Raw genomic sequence first — 15,540 nt, 5'->3', positions numbered from 1 at the left:
TCAGATTTCTGCCTTTGTTCTTGTTGTTAAATGTGTCTTTGTATTCAGATCAGGCCTCAGGACAATTATGTAGCACTTGGGCATGAAGATGCAGCCCAGAAGCCCAGCACTGGAGGCCAAGATGGAGAATACTTGCACAGCTACCATATATTTCCCCTTCGTGCTCAGGTAGGTGGGCACGAAGGACATCCAAACACTGCAGAAGACCAGCATGCTGAAGGTGATCAGCTTGGCTTCATTGAAGGCCCCAGGCAGCCTCCTGGCTAGGAAAGCCACCATGAGGCAGATGGAAGCCAGGAAACCCATGTAGCCCAGGGCACCATAAAACATGGTGACAGACCCTTCATTGCATTGCAGGATGATCTCTCCAGGCTGGGAGTGCATGTCAGAGTCTGGGAATGGGGGAGAGATTCTCAACCAGATGGTGCATATGATAACTTGGATACTGGAACAGGAAATGACAATGGAGTTAGCCAGACTCTTCCCTAGCCATCTCCTCGCTCTGTTCCCTGGCTTTGTAGCTAGGAAGGCCAGCACCACAGTGATGGTTTTTGCCAACACAGAAGAGACAGCAACTGAAAAGATTATGCTGAAGGCTGTTTGTCTGAGAAAGCAGGTCACTTTCCTTGGGTGGCCGATGAAGAGGAAGGAGGACAGAAAGGAAAGCAGGAGGGAGATGAGGAGGATGTAGGAGAGGTCCCTGTTGTTGGCTTTGACTATAGGAGTTTCTTGGAATGCAATGAAAGTACCTAAAACAAAGCCTGTGGTCAAGGACAAAAACAGGATGAGACAAGCCAGGAAGATCCCCAAAGAATCTTCATAGGCCAGGAAGTTGATAGTCTTGGGGATACACTGATCTTTGTCCTTGTTTGGATGCTGATCTACTGGACATTTGGAGCAGCACTCTGCATCTGCAAAAAGAAGAGTAATATCTGATGTATATCCATCTGACCAGCTTTAAGTTTACATAAAGAAATGCCAAACAGTCCACTATATATATATATATGCAAATATAAAATACTGTAAGCATCATGCTACAAAAGGGACGGAGACCCATGGGGGTAAGGAGTTCTGGTGACCCATGCGGGAAGGATGGGAGGATGGAGGGGAGCACTGGTGACCCATGGGTTGGAAGAGGAAGAGTGCTGGCAACCCATGGTGGCACGTGTAGGGGTGGTTGGTGAGTGAAGTGAGGAGGGCAGAGCCTCTAGTAAGTGATATAAAAATCAATAAAATTAGTAAAAAAATTGTATATGACCAGGGTGATCAGTAATTGGTATTAATAATATTATAGTTTAGAAAAAAACCTGGGGGAGCAGGTATGTCTTCAGTTGGTGGTCACAGCACCCCACAGTTGGTGTTCACATGATCTCAACAGGAAGAGTAGGAGGTACTGCATTGCGGTGGTTCCGCTCCTACTTGGCAGGTCGCCTCCAGAAGGTGGTGCTTGGGGAAAATTGCTCGGCACCCTGGACTCTCCACTATGGGGTTCCGCAGGGGTCGGTTCTGTCCCCCATGCTGTTCAACATCTACATGAAACCATTGGTTGCGGTCATCCGGAGCTTTGGAGTGCGTTGCCATCAGTATGCTGATGACACACAGCTCTATTTTTCCTTTTCATCTTCTTCAGGTGAGGCTGTCAATGTGCTGAACCGGTGCCTGGCTGCGACAAGGGACTGGATGAGGGCTAATAACTGAGGCTCAATCCAGACAAGACTGAGATGCTTCTAGTGGGTGGTTCTTCTGACTGGATGGGGGATGTCCAACCTGTTCTGGATGGGGTTGCACTCCCCCTGAAGGAGCAGGTTCATAGCTTCGGGTTCTCCTAGAATAATCTCTGTCACTTGAGGCTCAGGTAGCCTCGGTGGCACAGAGTGCCTTCTACCAACTTCGGTTGGTGGCCCAACTATGTCCCTATCTGGACAGGGATAACCTGGCTTCAGTTGTCCATGCTCTGGTAACCTCCAAATTAGATTACTGCAATGTACTCTACATGGGGCTGCCTTTGAAGATGGTTCAGAAACTGCAGCTTGTGCAAAATGCAGTGGCCAGATTGGTAACAGGGACCAGACGGTCCTAACATATAAAACCGATTCTGGCCCGCTTGCATTGGCTGCCTGTATGTTTCTGAGCTCAATTCAAGGTGCTGGTTTTGACCTATAAAGCCTTACACGGCTTGGGACCACAATACCTGATGGAACACCTCTCCCAATATGAACCCACCCATAACTACGCTCAAGATCAAAGGCCCTCCTCCGGGTGCCTACTCCAAGGGAAGCTCGGAGGGTGGCAACAAGGGAGAGGGCCTTCTCAGTGGTGGCCCCCAAGTTATGGAATGATGTACTTGACGAGGTGTGTCTGGCGCCAAAACTGTTATCTTTTCGGCGCTGGGTCAAGATTTTCCTCTTCTCCCAGCATTTTAGCATGTGTTTTAAATTGTTTTTATATTGTTTTAAATTTTAAAATTGTGTTTTAAATTGTTTTTAAAATATGTGTTTTAAATTGTATATTTGTTTTAATGTTTTTGATTGCTGTAAACTGCCCAGAGAGCTTCAGCTATGGGGTGGTATACAAGTGCAATCAATCAATCAATCAATCAATCAATCAATCAATCAATCAAGAGTATTCCTTATGGTTGAAACCAAACTGTGGATTCCCCTACTTTGTACAACTTCATGCAACTGGAAGCAAGGCTTCCTCACATTTTAAAAATGTATGTGTGGTTGTTTAGTTTTTTTGGCAATAGATGTAAAGATGTAATCAATATATGTGGTATGACTAAATTTCTAAATAAATGGTATGGAGCCAATCTTGTCTGGAAATCATGCTTGGACCCTTTCACATGGAAGCTCTTCCCCTGCCAATAAATGTGCAGAGAATTATTGATTTTTTTTTATTGAGGAGAAAATGATTTTCTGCACACACTTTCCTAAATAATTGTTGAACAATCCAATTCTGATTAAAACATAGCCATAGGGAACATTTCTGCTTGAAAACATAATCAGATATCATGAAGCCTCTTGCATGAAGTTCAGCTAACACTTTTATGCATTGGTGCTGTTAGATGCCCAGTTTAGAGGATTTTCTCCCACTCTATGGAGGCTTCCACTGTCATGGAAAATGACCAAGCAAGAAAGTGTATATGCACACAGAAGGAAATTGAAAGGGGTGTTGAAGTGAGAAGCACTTTGCATGTGAAGTAAAATTGCACACCACCGAGGAGTTCTAAATATTCCTTTTAAAAAGCCCTGGATATCTGTGAGAATCTTTGCCCTCTTCCCCAAGGGTGCCCCTTTCCGCTGGAGTCACCCACCTTCCTGAGTGGAGATGGTCCCTTCCCCGCAGAGAATGCAGTCATAGCAGCAAAGTGGCTTTTCTTCCTGAACCACCTTGACAAATCCAGGGCGGCAGCTTTCCACACACCTGGAAGAAGGCAGGGTCTAAGTATAAAGACAAGGAGCATCAAGGAAAATGTGTTAGTGGTAAATTATCCATGAGACACAGGGCTAGGAAGGACCCAGGAGAACATCTAGGTTCTGGTTCATCTTGAAGCTTGGAACTAAATTTAAGCCTCTGATACTGACACAACTGCATTTTCTCTTGAGGTCCAGGTGGTGCAGGAATGATAGCATGTTATATGGTAATGGGGGACTGGGCCTTCTCTGTTCTGGCACCCCAGGTACAGGATTTCATTTGTCTGTCTTCCTCAAAGCCCACCATGGAATTCTAAGGAATACAGACACTTTGGCAGGAGTCCACTGCTATGTAATGCCTTTGATGCACAACTGGGTAGCAGAGCTAAGACCTCTGTCTGAGGTCTGGAAGAATTGCTGAGTTGGCAGGCATTCAAACACAGCCACACAGAGAGCATGGTATCTTTATCAGAGCTTAAGGGATGGGAAATAGAATGAAATGAGAGTGATTATTTCTCCCACCTGGTTGAGCCATTTAGGCCACACAATGGCATCCTGGTTGATGGTGAAGTGTAGGTCTGGGGATCCCTCTCTGTACAGATTCCCAAACTTCACCTTAAGGACAGAGTTATTGGGAAACACCACCCAGTTCACAATGTCCAAGTCGGCTGCCAGTTCTCCACTGTCATCCAAATACACTCTGTCCATGGAGGAATTGTGAAACTGGGGGCTTCTCAAGAAAGGGTGGAGCTAGGATGGCAGAGAAAAGAGCAGCATTTAGAACACGTGAAACCACATTGGATAACCACTTCTGCCCATTTTATGTTTGGACCTCCTCTGACTCAGGGCTGGTTGCAGACTCAAGTACTGTGTGTCCTTTTAAAATGATTGGAAGGCACCCGGTTCCATTCCTAAATGCCCTCTGTTTGTTTTAGTAGTTTGGAAAGATGTATAAATACCTTCAGAAGAGTCTGCAAGCTGGGCTTGGTGTTTCAGGCAGAAAACCAGACATTCTCTTATTATTATTATTATTAATTGAATTTCTATACCGCCCCATAGCTGAAGATCTGTGGGCGGTTTACAACATAAAAATCAATATACGATATAAAATATACAATTTATATTTGGTACAATTAAAAGGAAAAACAATACATCACATTTTAAATGAACATAAGTAAACAACAAATCTCAACAATATACATAACATAATAACAGAATAAATAAAACAAACCAAACATAGCAATTATATCTACAACCTTCTCCAATGTCTCGTTGTTTCTCGCCACCTAGCCCCATCTTCCATAACCAATAGCACTATAAACATTTCTTCCATTGTCTTCTGTCCCCAAAACAGCCCCAAGGTGACGCCAAGTGCAACGCTAAGTGCGCACTTAGCGGCGCCGAGGTGCTGCCTCAAGCAGCTCTCCCCCTTCATATACCTTCTTTCTCACTGACAACACTGGGACTACACAATAAGCGCTGCCTTTAGCGACCGAGACTACATGAGGAACATGGATGCATGTCGCTCCTCGCACCCAGTGAAGGCCTCCTCTCTTCACACAGTGTGTTTTGGGCACCTTTAAAGAGTAGCAAATTTGAAGCCATGAGCAGTGTAATCCTAAACATGCCTACTCAGAAGTAAGCTCCATTAAGTCTGGAAGAGGAAGGGAGATCCATAGTGCAGACAGGGAGGTGCCAAAGTCACACCTCGATCAGGAGTTTGGTTTGGCTCCGCTTTCTGCTTCCAGTCCACAAGCATTTCATCACATTGGAATGCATTTCCAAACCATCTTTAGGTTTTTCCCCCTGAACTTCCAGTTTCATCTGTGTTGGACAGCAAGTGGAGCCCAACCCAAGTAGTAATGAGGTGGAAAATGCATTTACAAACTTAATACTATGCAGACTAACAGGGAAGCCTACATAGGCTTGCCTAAATGTGGACATGGCAAGATTCTGTAGGCTTCACTTTCTAGTATTAACCCTTTAAATATTGGACACACATCTTTGCCATTAAAAGCAGAAGGAGGAAGAGGAACTGGCAGGATAGGATAAGGATGCAAACTCGTTAAAATTCCAATTGTAAAACCAACGTGGGTGGAATTCTTGCCCATCCCTAGTCAGGAGTCACAAAGGCTTAGAGAGAGTCTGTGCCACAGAATCACCCCTGCTCAAAGGAATTCTGATAAAGAGGGTTACAGTAGGGCTCTGCTTCTGGGTGCCCCGCTTTTCGGCATTCTGCTAATACAGCGATGCCAGCGGGGCAATCAGCTGTAGTGTGGGGAGCTCCAGCAGCCGTGCTTCAGCTGAGTGAGGCCCCACTTTCTGGCGGTTTTTGCTTTTCGGGGGGGCATGGAATGGAACCCACCGTATGAGTGGGGCCCTACTGTAATTCAAATGGGCCACTGGAGGCAAATGGGGGGGATGAGCCACTGATGGGGGTTGTTACTAGACAGGCCGTGGCCTCCAAGACCAGTATAAAGGGGCACAAGGAAGGAACAGCAAGTAGTGTCACAACTGGGTTTGCAAAATTACACCTCCCCACTACATTCCAAATTATCTTAGATTCTAAACCCAAGACAACAATTCTGGAATTGTACAATCAATGGTCATGTTCAGCAGAGATGTCTGTGATGGGAAAGGAAATACCTCCCATGGCTTTAGTCTTTGAACTTCTAGCTTCATCTTCCATTTAGATCTAGATGAAGAAGCAACATCTAAGGACCTTGCCACAGCTTGAACAGTGCTATAAATCCTGTAGCTGTCTAGAGAGAGAATTTTTTCCAGATCGTCATCGGACAACATCTCCAGGTCCTCTCTCTCTCTGCATCTTGTCCAACCTTTCACCGACAATGCATGCTTTAAATAGGAACAATTAAAAGATTTCTCCCCAAACTCCTTGATAGTGAAGAAAAAAGGTACAAAATCATCATAGTTTATCTTTTTATTTGTCTCAATAAAGAAGGAAAAAACACCATAGATGTGTTGGAAAGATAGGCCACTGTACATTAAGTCCAAAGAGATGTCCCACATAGCTGTTGTGATACAGATTTGCCCTTCAATAGGCTTTATAAACATGTTGAATAATTTTTGTACAATGAATATTCCTGCTGAGATATAAATAGGGTCAGCATAGTAAACAAATACATGGACTTGTCTCCAGTTGAGGAATGGAAGATGATTGAGCCATAATCCATTTGTATTTATTCGTGGGTAGCTTTCTGAGATGGCAACACAAATCCCATTCCCATTGAGCAGAGGTGTCAAGGTCTTCATGAACCTCTCTCCATTGTCGGTGTCAAAAGCAATGAGACCAATGAACGTCCATCTGAAGTGCAGGAGCAGCTTGACAATCCCTGGGTACTGGGCTTCTTCTGTGGGGACCATCCGGTAGAAGAAAGGGAACTGGGTCTTATCACTCAGAGCAGGAGAGACAGATGCATAACTGACCTGGAAAGGAGAGAGCTTTTGGTTTGTGGTGATTTCTTTAGGATCAAGGCCCAAATATTTTTACCCCTATATGGTCGATAAGGGCTGGATGGAGGAGGGAGGTCCCATGAGGGATGGGGGAGAAATTTACATTTTAATGAACCACCACCAAATCCACACTTTTCAAACCAAGTAGCCTTCAAAATCTTCACTTCACCACATTTTTGAGATGCAGTTTTCCAAACAACGTGTATGAAAAAGGATATATTAGCAGGAAGTGCACATAAAATGCATACATTAGTGAAAGTGCAATAATGCTTTTTATTGTGGGAAATTGCTTGCAAACATGCGTATAAGTAGATATTTGCATTAAAATGCTGATGAATAACTATGAGCATTTTTTTAAAAAAGACAACCTACAAATTGCTGTAGGAATGTGGACAACTGAACATAGGATTGGAAAACTGAGAAACTGAGAGAAACCAGCATTGACAGAGTCCTCCATCCTTTGCATCCATCCATCTATTGCAGGTGTGGGAACCTCTTGGCTTCCAGGTGTTGCTGGACCACAGTTCCCATCAACCCTGCCCATCTTTACTGGGGCTGATTGGAGTTGTAGTTCAGCAACGTCTGGAGAGCCAAAGGTTCCCCAGCCCCAATCAATTGCAAGGTCCTTTGGTGGGGACACTGCTTCCCTTTGTAGGATTCTGGGCAATCTTTTTTTTTTTAAGGGACCCCTAGCAAGATGCTCTGGAAGGAAGAACACATGCTGGGACTTCCTAATGCCTTGCCCTCATACGCTTGTGTGACTCCTCGGGCCTAATGAATGTTCCCAGTTTCACTTTGGACATCCATCCCACCCACTTTTTCAGTTCTCTGGAATTGGGCTCAGCCAGCATATGCCCCACTCCCTCTCCATTCCTACCTGTGGGACTTTATAGATGCCCAACAAGCTTGACATCTGGATGGAGTTTTGAGAGTCAGCCCCTTCAAGAATAGCCAGTAAATTATTCCGTCTTTCACAGTCGTAGTTTGGAACATTCGCCTTCCCAGTGGACAGCAGGTCTAACAAAGCATTGTATGTCACCTTTCCATCAAAAAAGTTGTCATGGATGCTGTAGCCCAGGGTGATGTTGGGTAAGAGTCTGGGATTCTGGTTGATATCCTGAATGACAAACAAGAAGGAGAGGATCTGCCAGTACTTCGTGATTCCTCTCCTGCATAATATTAATATCACATCATTATCATGCATCATTGGATATATTAGATCAACTCTAGTATTTTTGACAAGTTTTTACAGACAATATAAGGCTCTGGGTTTAATTTCTAGACCTTTCCTTATGCTAACACTGATCCAGAGGCAAAGCTACAACCTCAACAGCCAATCTTCATTTAATGATCTCTGGATGGGGGAGGGATTATTATTTTCTCTGCTTTGGCTCATTCAATCTATGTCACTATGTGCTTTTGGCAATATGATACTTTTTATCAGTATTATTTCTTACATATCTATACAAGATGAACAAGTCATATCTGTAAAAGAAATTATTTTTATCCCTTATACTTTCTGCTTCTTTTCTCTGTAATTTTCCTTTTATTTAATAATGATTTTTTTAAAAATCCAGACAAGCAGTATAACAACTTGACAGGGTTTTGTCTGCTTGAAATCCAAATCCCACACATTCCTCCCCTCCTTGGTTTTAACAATGCCATCATCCCTATTCACCTCTCTATGAGGCCGCCATGCTGGGGTTTTGCCAGCCCCTCAGAGCCCTTCTGCCCTGTGATAATCGGGGTGTGTGGGTCATCCAGTCTCTTGGCTGGGAAGCAGTTTGGACTTTCCTTGCCTTTTCCTTTCTCCTGGGACCCAGATTTTTCCCAAATCTCTTTAAATGCAAGCGGAATCACATGTCTCCCATATCCCCAGTTATCACATGCTGAAGGTCGAGTAGTGTCATAGCAGCAAGACTCACCTGCAGCCGCACTTCACTTTCAAACACACACAGAGGCTACACACACCCTCCCATCTCTAATTGATGAAAATAGATGCAACTCCAGCCCATCCTCAAGGTCTACCACTAAGGCTTCTTCAGCGGCGTTGTTATCCTCCATGCTGCTGATCACAGCCCTGCTCATTCATTTCTCTCTGGCTGAACAGTTGAAGTGGATTTGGGGCTTTTACACAACAAATCCACTTTAAAAAAACACTAAAAAGTGATGCATTGGAAAGTGTAATATCACCTTTGCCTGACACAAACAAATCAGGGTGAATGCTCAATAGACAGCAAGTGGCATATACAGTGACTTCCCTGCAAACAATTCAGGATGAATTCTCAATGAAGAGGTCATCATGACTTCTGTTTCCTTCTTTGCAGACTTACAAACAGCTGAGAGGATGCTGAATTTCAAAATGGAATCAACACCAACAACGGAAGAATGGCTATTGAAATTAATGGACTTAGTAGAGATGGATAAATTGACATGTTTACTTAGAGAAAAATCGACAGACACATTTCTTAAGGAATGGAAGCCTCTCTTAGACTTTTTGTTGAAAGATCAAAATAAAATGATGATATTGGGATTTGACGATTAACTAAGATAGCCTATGGAGAAAAGTGATCCTGTATGTATATATTAAGGGACAGGTTTGATATATATTATATACTTATAGCTGATCTGCGACAAATCGGAAGTCAACTATTTTATTTTTTTTCTTTTGTTGTATTGTTATGTTTTTGTTGTTTGACTTTGTTTTGTTTGTCTTTTGAAAAATTTGAATAAAAATTATTAAAAAAAAAAAGAGAGAGAGGATGCTGAATTTCAGAGTGGATTTGGCCCCACTTTACTACAGAAAAGCGGGAGGAGGCGTCTGGCCTTTTGAACTTGTAAAACCAAGAAGGAACCACTTTAGCTGCAGACCTGTTGCCTATCCACAAGGCTTAAAAGAAAAGTGGATGTATATTTATATTAAAGTTATGTAATTGTCCTATGCTAGTCTTGTTTGCACTTGAAAAGAGAGCTCAACAGAAGCAGTGTCTAAAAAGGCAGGGTAAACATTTAGTAGTGCCTTAGCACTGATGCACCCCACCTCCAAAAAAGGAAAAACAGGAGAGGGCTTTAGTAGGAGCAGGATCAGCCCTGATAACTAAGGATGATTGGAGGTCATGAAATCAATCATGAGTAGGACAGCAATCACTCCATCCCCAGAAAATGACTTACTCGGAAAAGCTGGGAAAGGGGGACTTGTTGAAGATATATGAATGAAATAAAGCTTGTGTGGCAGAGATGACTCCGCCAATGAGGTGGTCTCCTGGCCTGTAATAATTGAGTGCATCCATCCCATCCCTCTCCAAAGTCAAGGGGCATTTTGCCTTCAGCATCCCACAGTCAGCACAAGGCAGCAGAAGCAGGAGAAGCAGAAGAAGGATCATTCTGTGCCTGCCTGCCTGGAACAGCCTCCTCCCTTGTGACTCTTCCCCTGAACTAATTAGGAGAACCATTAGATGAAGGCAAATCCTTCTGGCAAGGCTCTCCTAATGCTGATGGGACCCAGTCAAGGCTTCACATCTGAAAGGGAAAGGAAGTCAACCTCACACCCACACAGGCCTCCTCACTTCCCCTAAATCTCAGCCCAACCTCACTGCCCATTTATTCGACTGCCTTTTCTGGTTCGGATGCAAGACATCACCTCATGTGGCTCTTGATTCTGATGTTTATTTTAGTGGACTCAAAGGCGATCATTGGGACAAATCCCTAGAGCTTTGGGGAGAAGAAGATGGAATATAGAACTATGATTTTTATAATAATAGGGGGAAGAAGGATCATCTCATCATCTTCCTGCACTCTTCATGAAGCTCCAGGTGAAGTTGCAGGGCTGGAGATAAACATGTTTGTGAAACATCCCAGATGTGGCTCCCAACTCTCAGATGGATGACAGACAGGCAGCTGAACATGTCTGAACTTAGTGAATAAACATATTCTACAAGAGTCAGGACGGTGGTGGGGAAACTCTGGCCAAATTAGACCTACCACACCTCCCCATTTGACCCATGTAGCTGTTTTGGCCAAGCCATGTCCACCTGGAGGGGGATGAAGCCCCCTCGGAGGAGAGCAGAAAACAAAGGTTCTTCCTATTCAGCATGTCTTCTTAGTGGACCTACCTAGGCTCACGCATCTTTGTCCTTTTACTCTCACTGAGACACAGCAGCTCTCTTCCATGGAGACCCCAGTCAAGAAGCAGCTCCTCAGGCTCACATATTTTCAGTTTGGGCCCAACAGTGCCCAATGTCTCCTCCCTAGCTGACCGGCACCAAAATTGGCAAGACAGTGTGTTCCCAATGTATGCAACAAAGGTGGTGGATTAATGCTGGCAGCTGCATTTTGCTATAGGAAAAGGAGGGAGACAGATTACGATGTCTTATACTGCATTCAGAGGGCTCGGTAGAGCCCCATGGACTTCTGTCCCACAGTACAGCCTAGGGATGGAAAGATCTGTCAGTCTCAGTTCTCTCAGTTTCTCATTCTTCCATTGTTAAATTCAGTCCTCTACATTTCTACAATCATCTGTGAATTTTTTTTGAAGAAATCCTCATGAAACTTCTCCACCATTTTAGTGCAAATTTCTCCAAATAAACCCATTTTGGCAGTGGTGTCACTAGGGGTGTGTGTGGCGTGCGGACTGCACCAGGTGACACCATCAGACAGGGGTGATTCTCAGCTTTAATTTTAAAAAAAATTAAGTTTCTAGATGGTCCGGTTCTCGAGATATACATAAAAATGTCAGCCCACCCATTAAATCTTTTTTTAAACTACTGTATAGCACTTTGTAGCTTTAACCCCGCCCGTTCAGGATTGCAGCCAATCAGTGAAGTGTTTGTTTGACCTGTGGCAGTGTCTAGTAAACCTCACTGCAGGGCCAGAAAATGGTGGTTTCCCTGCTGTTTATCTGAAAATCTCATAAATTGGGTAAGTATATACATTTCAGTTTTTTTCCCTCTTGTGTGTAAGAGTCAGATCCTGGGCAGTATTTTGAAAACCTTCCCAATACTTGCTTTTGTGGGGGCAAAAGCATTGCTAATCCTGTATCTCCAGAGTAAATCCCATTGAATTCAATAGGATTTACTTTTGAGTAGACATGGTTATGAATGTGCTGAAAATCAATGGGACTTTGGAGGGAATGTAAAAAAGAGTTGTGTTTGTGTTCTCTTTCTGTCCCCCCCTCCTCCAATCCTATTTTAAAGCAAGTAGGCAGGGCTTGCTTAGGTATTACAGTTTTTATTCTGTAGGAAACTAATACTGATTTTTTAAAAACTAATACTGATTTTTCTGCAATGACCAACTGGTTTGACAATAAACTATTATATGGGCTGTATGTATTTATACATCTGCAGTGTGTGTGTGTAGTCTTTCCAACAACCCTGTGAGGTAGGGTTGGAAACCAAGGCAGCTCACAACAAGAAATAAAGCCATTTAAAATCCAATAACCATAAAGCAAGAATAAACAGTTGGAAAACAGCCTAAAGAGGCATGATTCTGAATTTTGGGTTGGGTGAATGAAGTTTATTTATTTATTATTTGATTTATATCCCGCCCTTCCTCCCAGTAGGAGCCCAGGGCGGCAAACAAAAGCTCTAAAAGCACTTTAAAACATCATAAAAACAGACTTTAAAATATATTAAAAGATCTTTGAAAATATTTTTTAAAAGCTTTAAAAAAACATCTTTTTTTTAAAAAAAGAAAAGGCTTAAAAACATATTAAAAAGCAATTCCAACACAGACTCAGACTGGGATAAGGTCTCAACTTAAAAGAACAAGTTGAAAGAACAAGTTCCTTATCACTTGAGGCTGTAGTTCTCTGCACACTTCCCAGTTTGAGTAAGCCCCATTGAATACATTGGGACTTGCTTCTGAGTAAACAAACATTGGATTGCACTATAAATATATTTACAGATTGTGTCATTCATAAACATATTTGAGAGTCATGTTTATATAAATATTTCTTCATCCTGTGTCCCAATAAGTATTTGATTTCACACTATGGTTGTAGATGATTTTTTCCTCTACATTTCAAGTGTGCCCTTCTTCCTGGGGGTGGTCATGGTTCTCCCTTGTTTTCATTCTGAGGGGAGGATAGGCTGAGAGATGGTGAGTAGCACATTTAAGGTCTCTTCACCTCCCTCCCCTTTTTTATTTGTCTTTATTTTATATTTCTCCAATATCTTCCCCTGGCTGTTTTTATGTATTTTAGATATTTTTAGATTAAATCAATAGGAAATCGTAATTGTGAACCTCCCTAAAAGCAATTTACCTGTCCTTATGTTTTGGCAAAGTGATGGTGTGAAGGCCTGCTGGTAGAACAAGAGACCATGTCTGAAGCATGTTATAAGGTGTTTGAGGACTTTGTCACACATTACATTTTGAGACCTGTAGATTCATGTTGGAAAGAACACGTGCACGTATTGAATGGTGGCTTGGGTGCTGTTTTTTCAGTCTACGCTGCATGCATAGGGAAGGTGATACATCATCTGGCAGATTTGGATCACCATTCACTTGTTTACTTTTCTCACTATTGAGACCACTTCATATATTACTTTTTCATACACAGAAATTTAATCTTTGTATAGGAAAAAGTATTTTGTAAAATGTGAAGGACAGTGGCTGCCCAGTCAGTATAACCACTGTACAAGATCTACTCAGCCACTGTAATTACCTTTTAGTTTTGAGTGCCCTTTTGTCTGGGTCTTGGTTCAGGTGTGTATCCAACTTTGATGTGCTTATGGAAGGAGTGTGCAAGTAGTGCCCCCCCCAAGTGTGGAGGCTTGGACAAACATTGTGTTATGGAAAACCAAAGTCTGTGTGAATGTACATATTTGGGAATGCCATAAGTGTAATCCTAAATACACTTAATAAATAATATCAAACTTGCACGTCACAAAATATATTACGGTCATGTCCGTAAGCACCAGGAGGGTAGTCACCCAGGGGATCTTAGTCCCTCTGCTTTTTTGGGAGCAGGGTCCCTATGTCTCCAAGCATCCTACAGTCAGCATGAAAAGGGAGTGTGTTAGTCACTGAGAAGAGTCTTCTAATAGGCTTCCTTGCCTTTCCTGCTGATTGGAGCCAATCAGAGTGAAAGGAGGTGAGTCAGCCACTGAGAAGACTCTTCTCAGTTGCTAACGCTCTCCACTTACATGCTGATTGGCTCCTAGAGATGTTTGTTGTGAGAGAATGCATTAACAAAGATCTCATTCTTAATCCAGGAGCAAAAAAGGGTGTATGTGGCTGCAACTATCATGAAGGGACTCTGTACTTCTGAATTTTCTACTAAACAACTGATAAATATCTATGTAACTTTTTGTCTGGAGACTTATTATTAAGAATCACTTTCCATAACTGTAAGGAGGTATGTCCACATGCATGCATCCCAGGCACCTAAATGAGGGGTAAGAGCAGCATAGGGACATAAGCAGATGTGTCTTATTCCGGGGTTCCCAAACTTTTCTTCTACATAGACCACTTGAAAATTGCTGAGGGTCTGAAAGTATCTGAACATTTACTATGGGCATATGCAAGATAATTAACTACCATTAGTGATAAGAGCAAGAATTTGGGCTGTGCATATGATATTGTTATTTAAAGGTGTAATTTTAATTTTGCTAGTTGTTTATGTCACTACTATCGCCATTACATTCAGTGATATATGGGAATTACGATCTACGAGTAACATTAGTACAAAAAACATTACTAAGGATTCTGTATGGTCTGGTACGGGAGGAGGTCCATGGGGGTGACACCATGAGTTACCGCACCGGGTGACACCAACCCTAGTGACGCCACTGCTTGGGAGTGAACTGTTGGTGCTCACCACAGTAACACGAGAGTCCCAGGAGGAAGGCATTAGGCAGGAAATCTCTCTCTGGCTGGACTTGGTCACTTCAGACTGCAGGAGGAATGTAGCAGAGAGGGATGTTCCTCCATACAAGTCAACACAAGAAGTCCCTGCACAGAGAAATGTAACAGGTAAAGGAAACAAGGTTTAGGCTAACCTAAGCTGTTTCCTCGAAGCCTTTTTTTTATATGGAGAAGGGTCACTGGCCAGAAAGCTGGTTGAAGCAGCGAGTCGGAAGCTCCACTGTTGCTGCCCCCCCAGCTGGACTTGGTTTGGTGGCTCCTTTTTCTTGCCTCTTGGCTGCGAGAGAGAGAAATGCCGTGCTGCCTTCTCCCTTCGCTGCTGCTGTGCACAGCGTGCACCTTCCCTCGGGAGCCACAGCGACTCTCTGTTGATAGTTTCAATGGAGCTTGGGAGATCACAGGTTCCCTGGCCAGAAGAGGTGGAGACTTGGAAGGTGGCGGGGGATTGAGGGTGTCCCAGGTCCACACACATTTTGTACACGCCCAGCTCCTCACTCGGGCGGCACCCCCTATCCCTCTTTTCATTGATAGATTCCTATAGTTCATAAAACAAACCAAAAGATAGGCTGAACATCAACCTCTTTCCTTACAGCAAGGATGATAGGTGTGGCCCTCTAGACCTTGCTGGCCTACAAAACCCATCATCCCTGATCAATGACCATACTGGCCAAGATTGGTGGAAGTTGGAGTATAATAATATCTGGCTGGCCACTGCCTTATACCGGTGCCACGTTCTGTAATTTTGTGAGCCTTGTTCTTTTTTGCTTATGCCTGGTTTTGGCATGGAAAC

General features: G+C 43.2%; 1 protein-coding gene across 1 annotated transcript; it reads right to left on the bottom strand.

The window, feature by feature from the left end:
- Positions 1 to 4,121, bottom strand: LOC133379044 (vomeronasal type-2 receptor 26-like). The gene is made up of 3 exons (XM_061613653.1): positions 3,936 to 4,121; positions 3,314 to 3,440; positions 1 to 911 (listed from the first exon to the last, which is right to left on the bottom strand). Exons 1-3 carry the CDS (start codon positions 4,119 to 4,121, stop codon positions 1 to 3), a joined length of 1,224 nt encoding a protein of 407 aa, XP_061469637.1.
- Positions 4,122 to 15,540: the final 11,419 nt, after the last annotated feature.

This window comes from Rhineura floridana, chromosome 3 (genome assembly GCF_030035675.1).
Source record: "Rhineura floridana isolate rRhiFlo1 chromosome 3, rRhiFlo1.hap2, whole genome shotgun sequence".
NCBI lineage: Eukaryota > Metazoa > Chordata > Lepidosauria > Squamata > Rhineuridae > Rhineura > Rhineura floridana.
The sequence above is the reverse complement of the archived record's forward strand: the minus strand, read 5'-3'. Positions and strand labels throughout refer to the sequence as shown.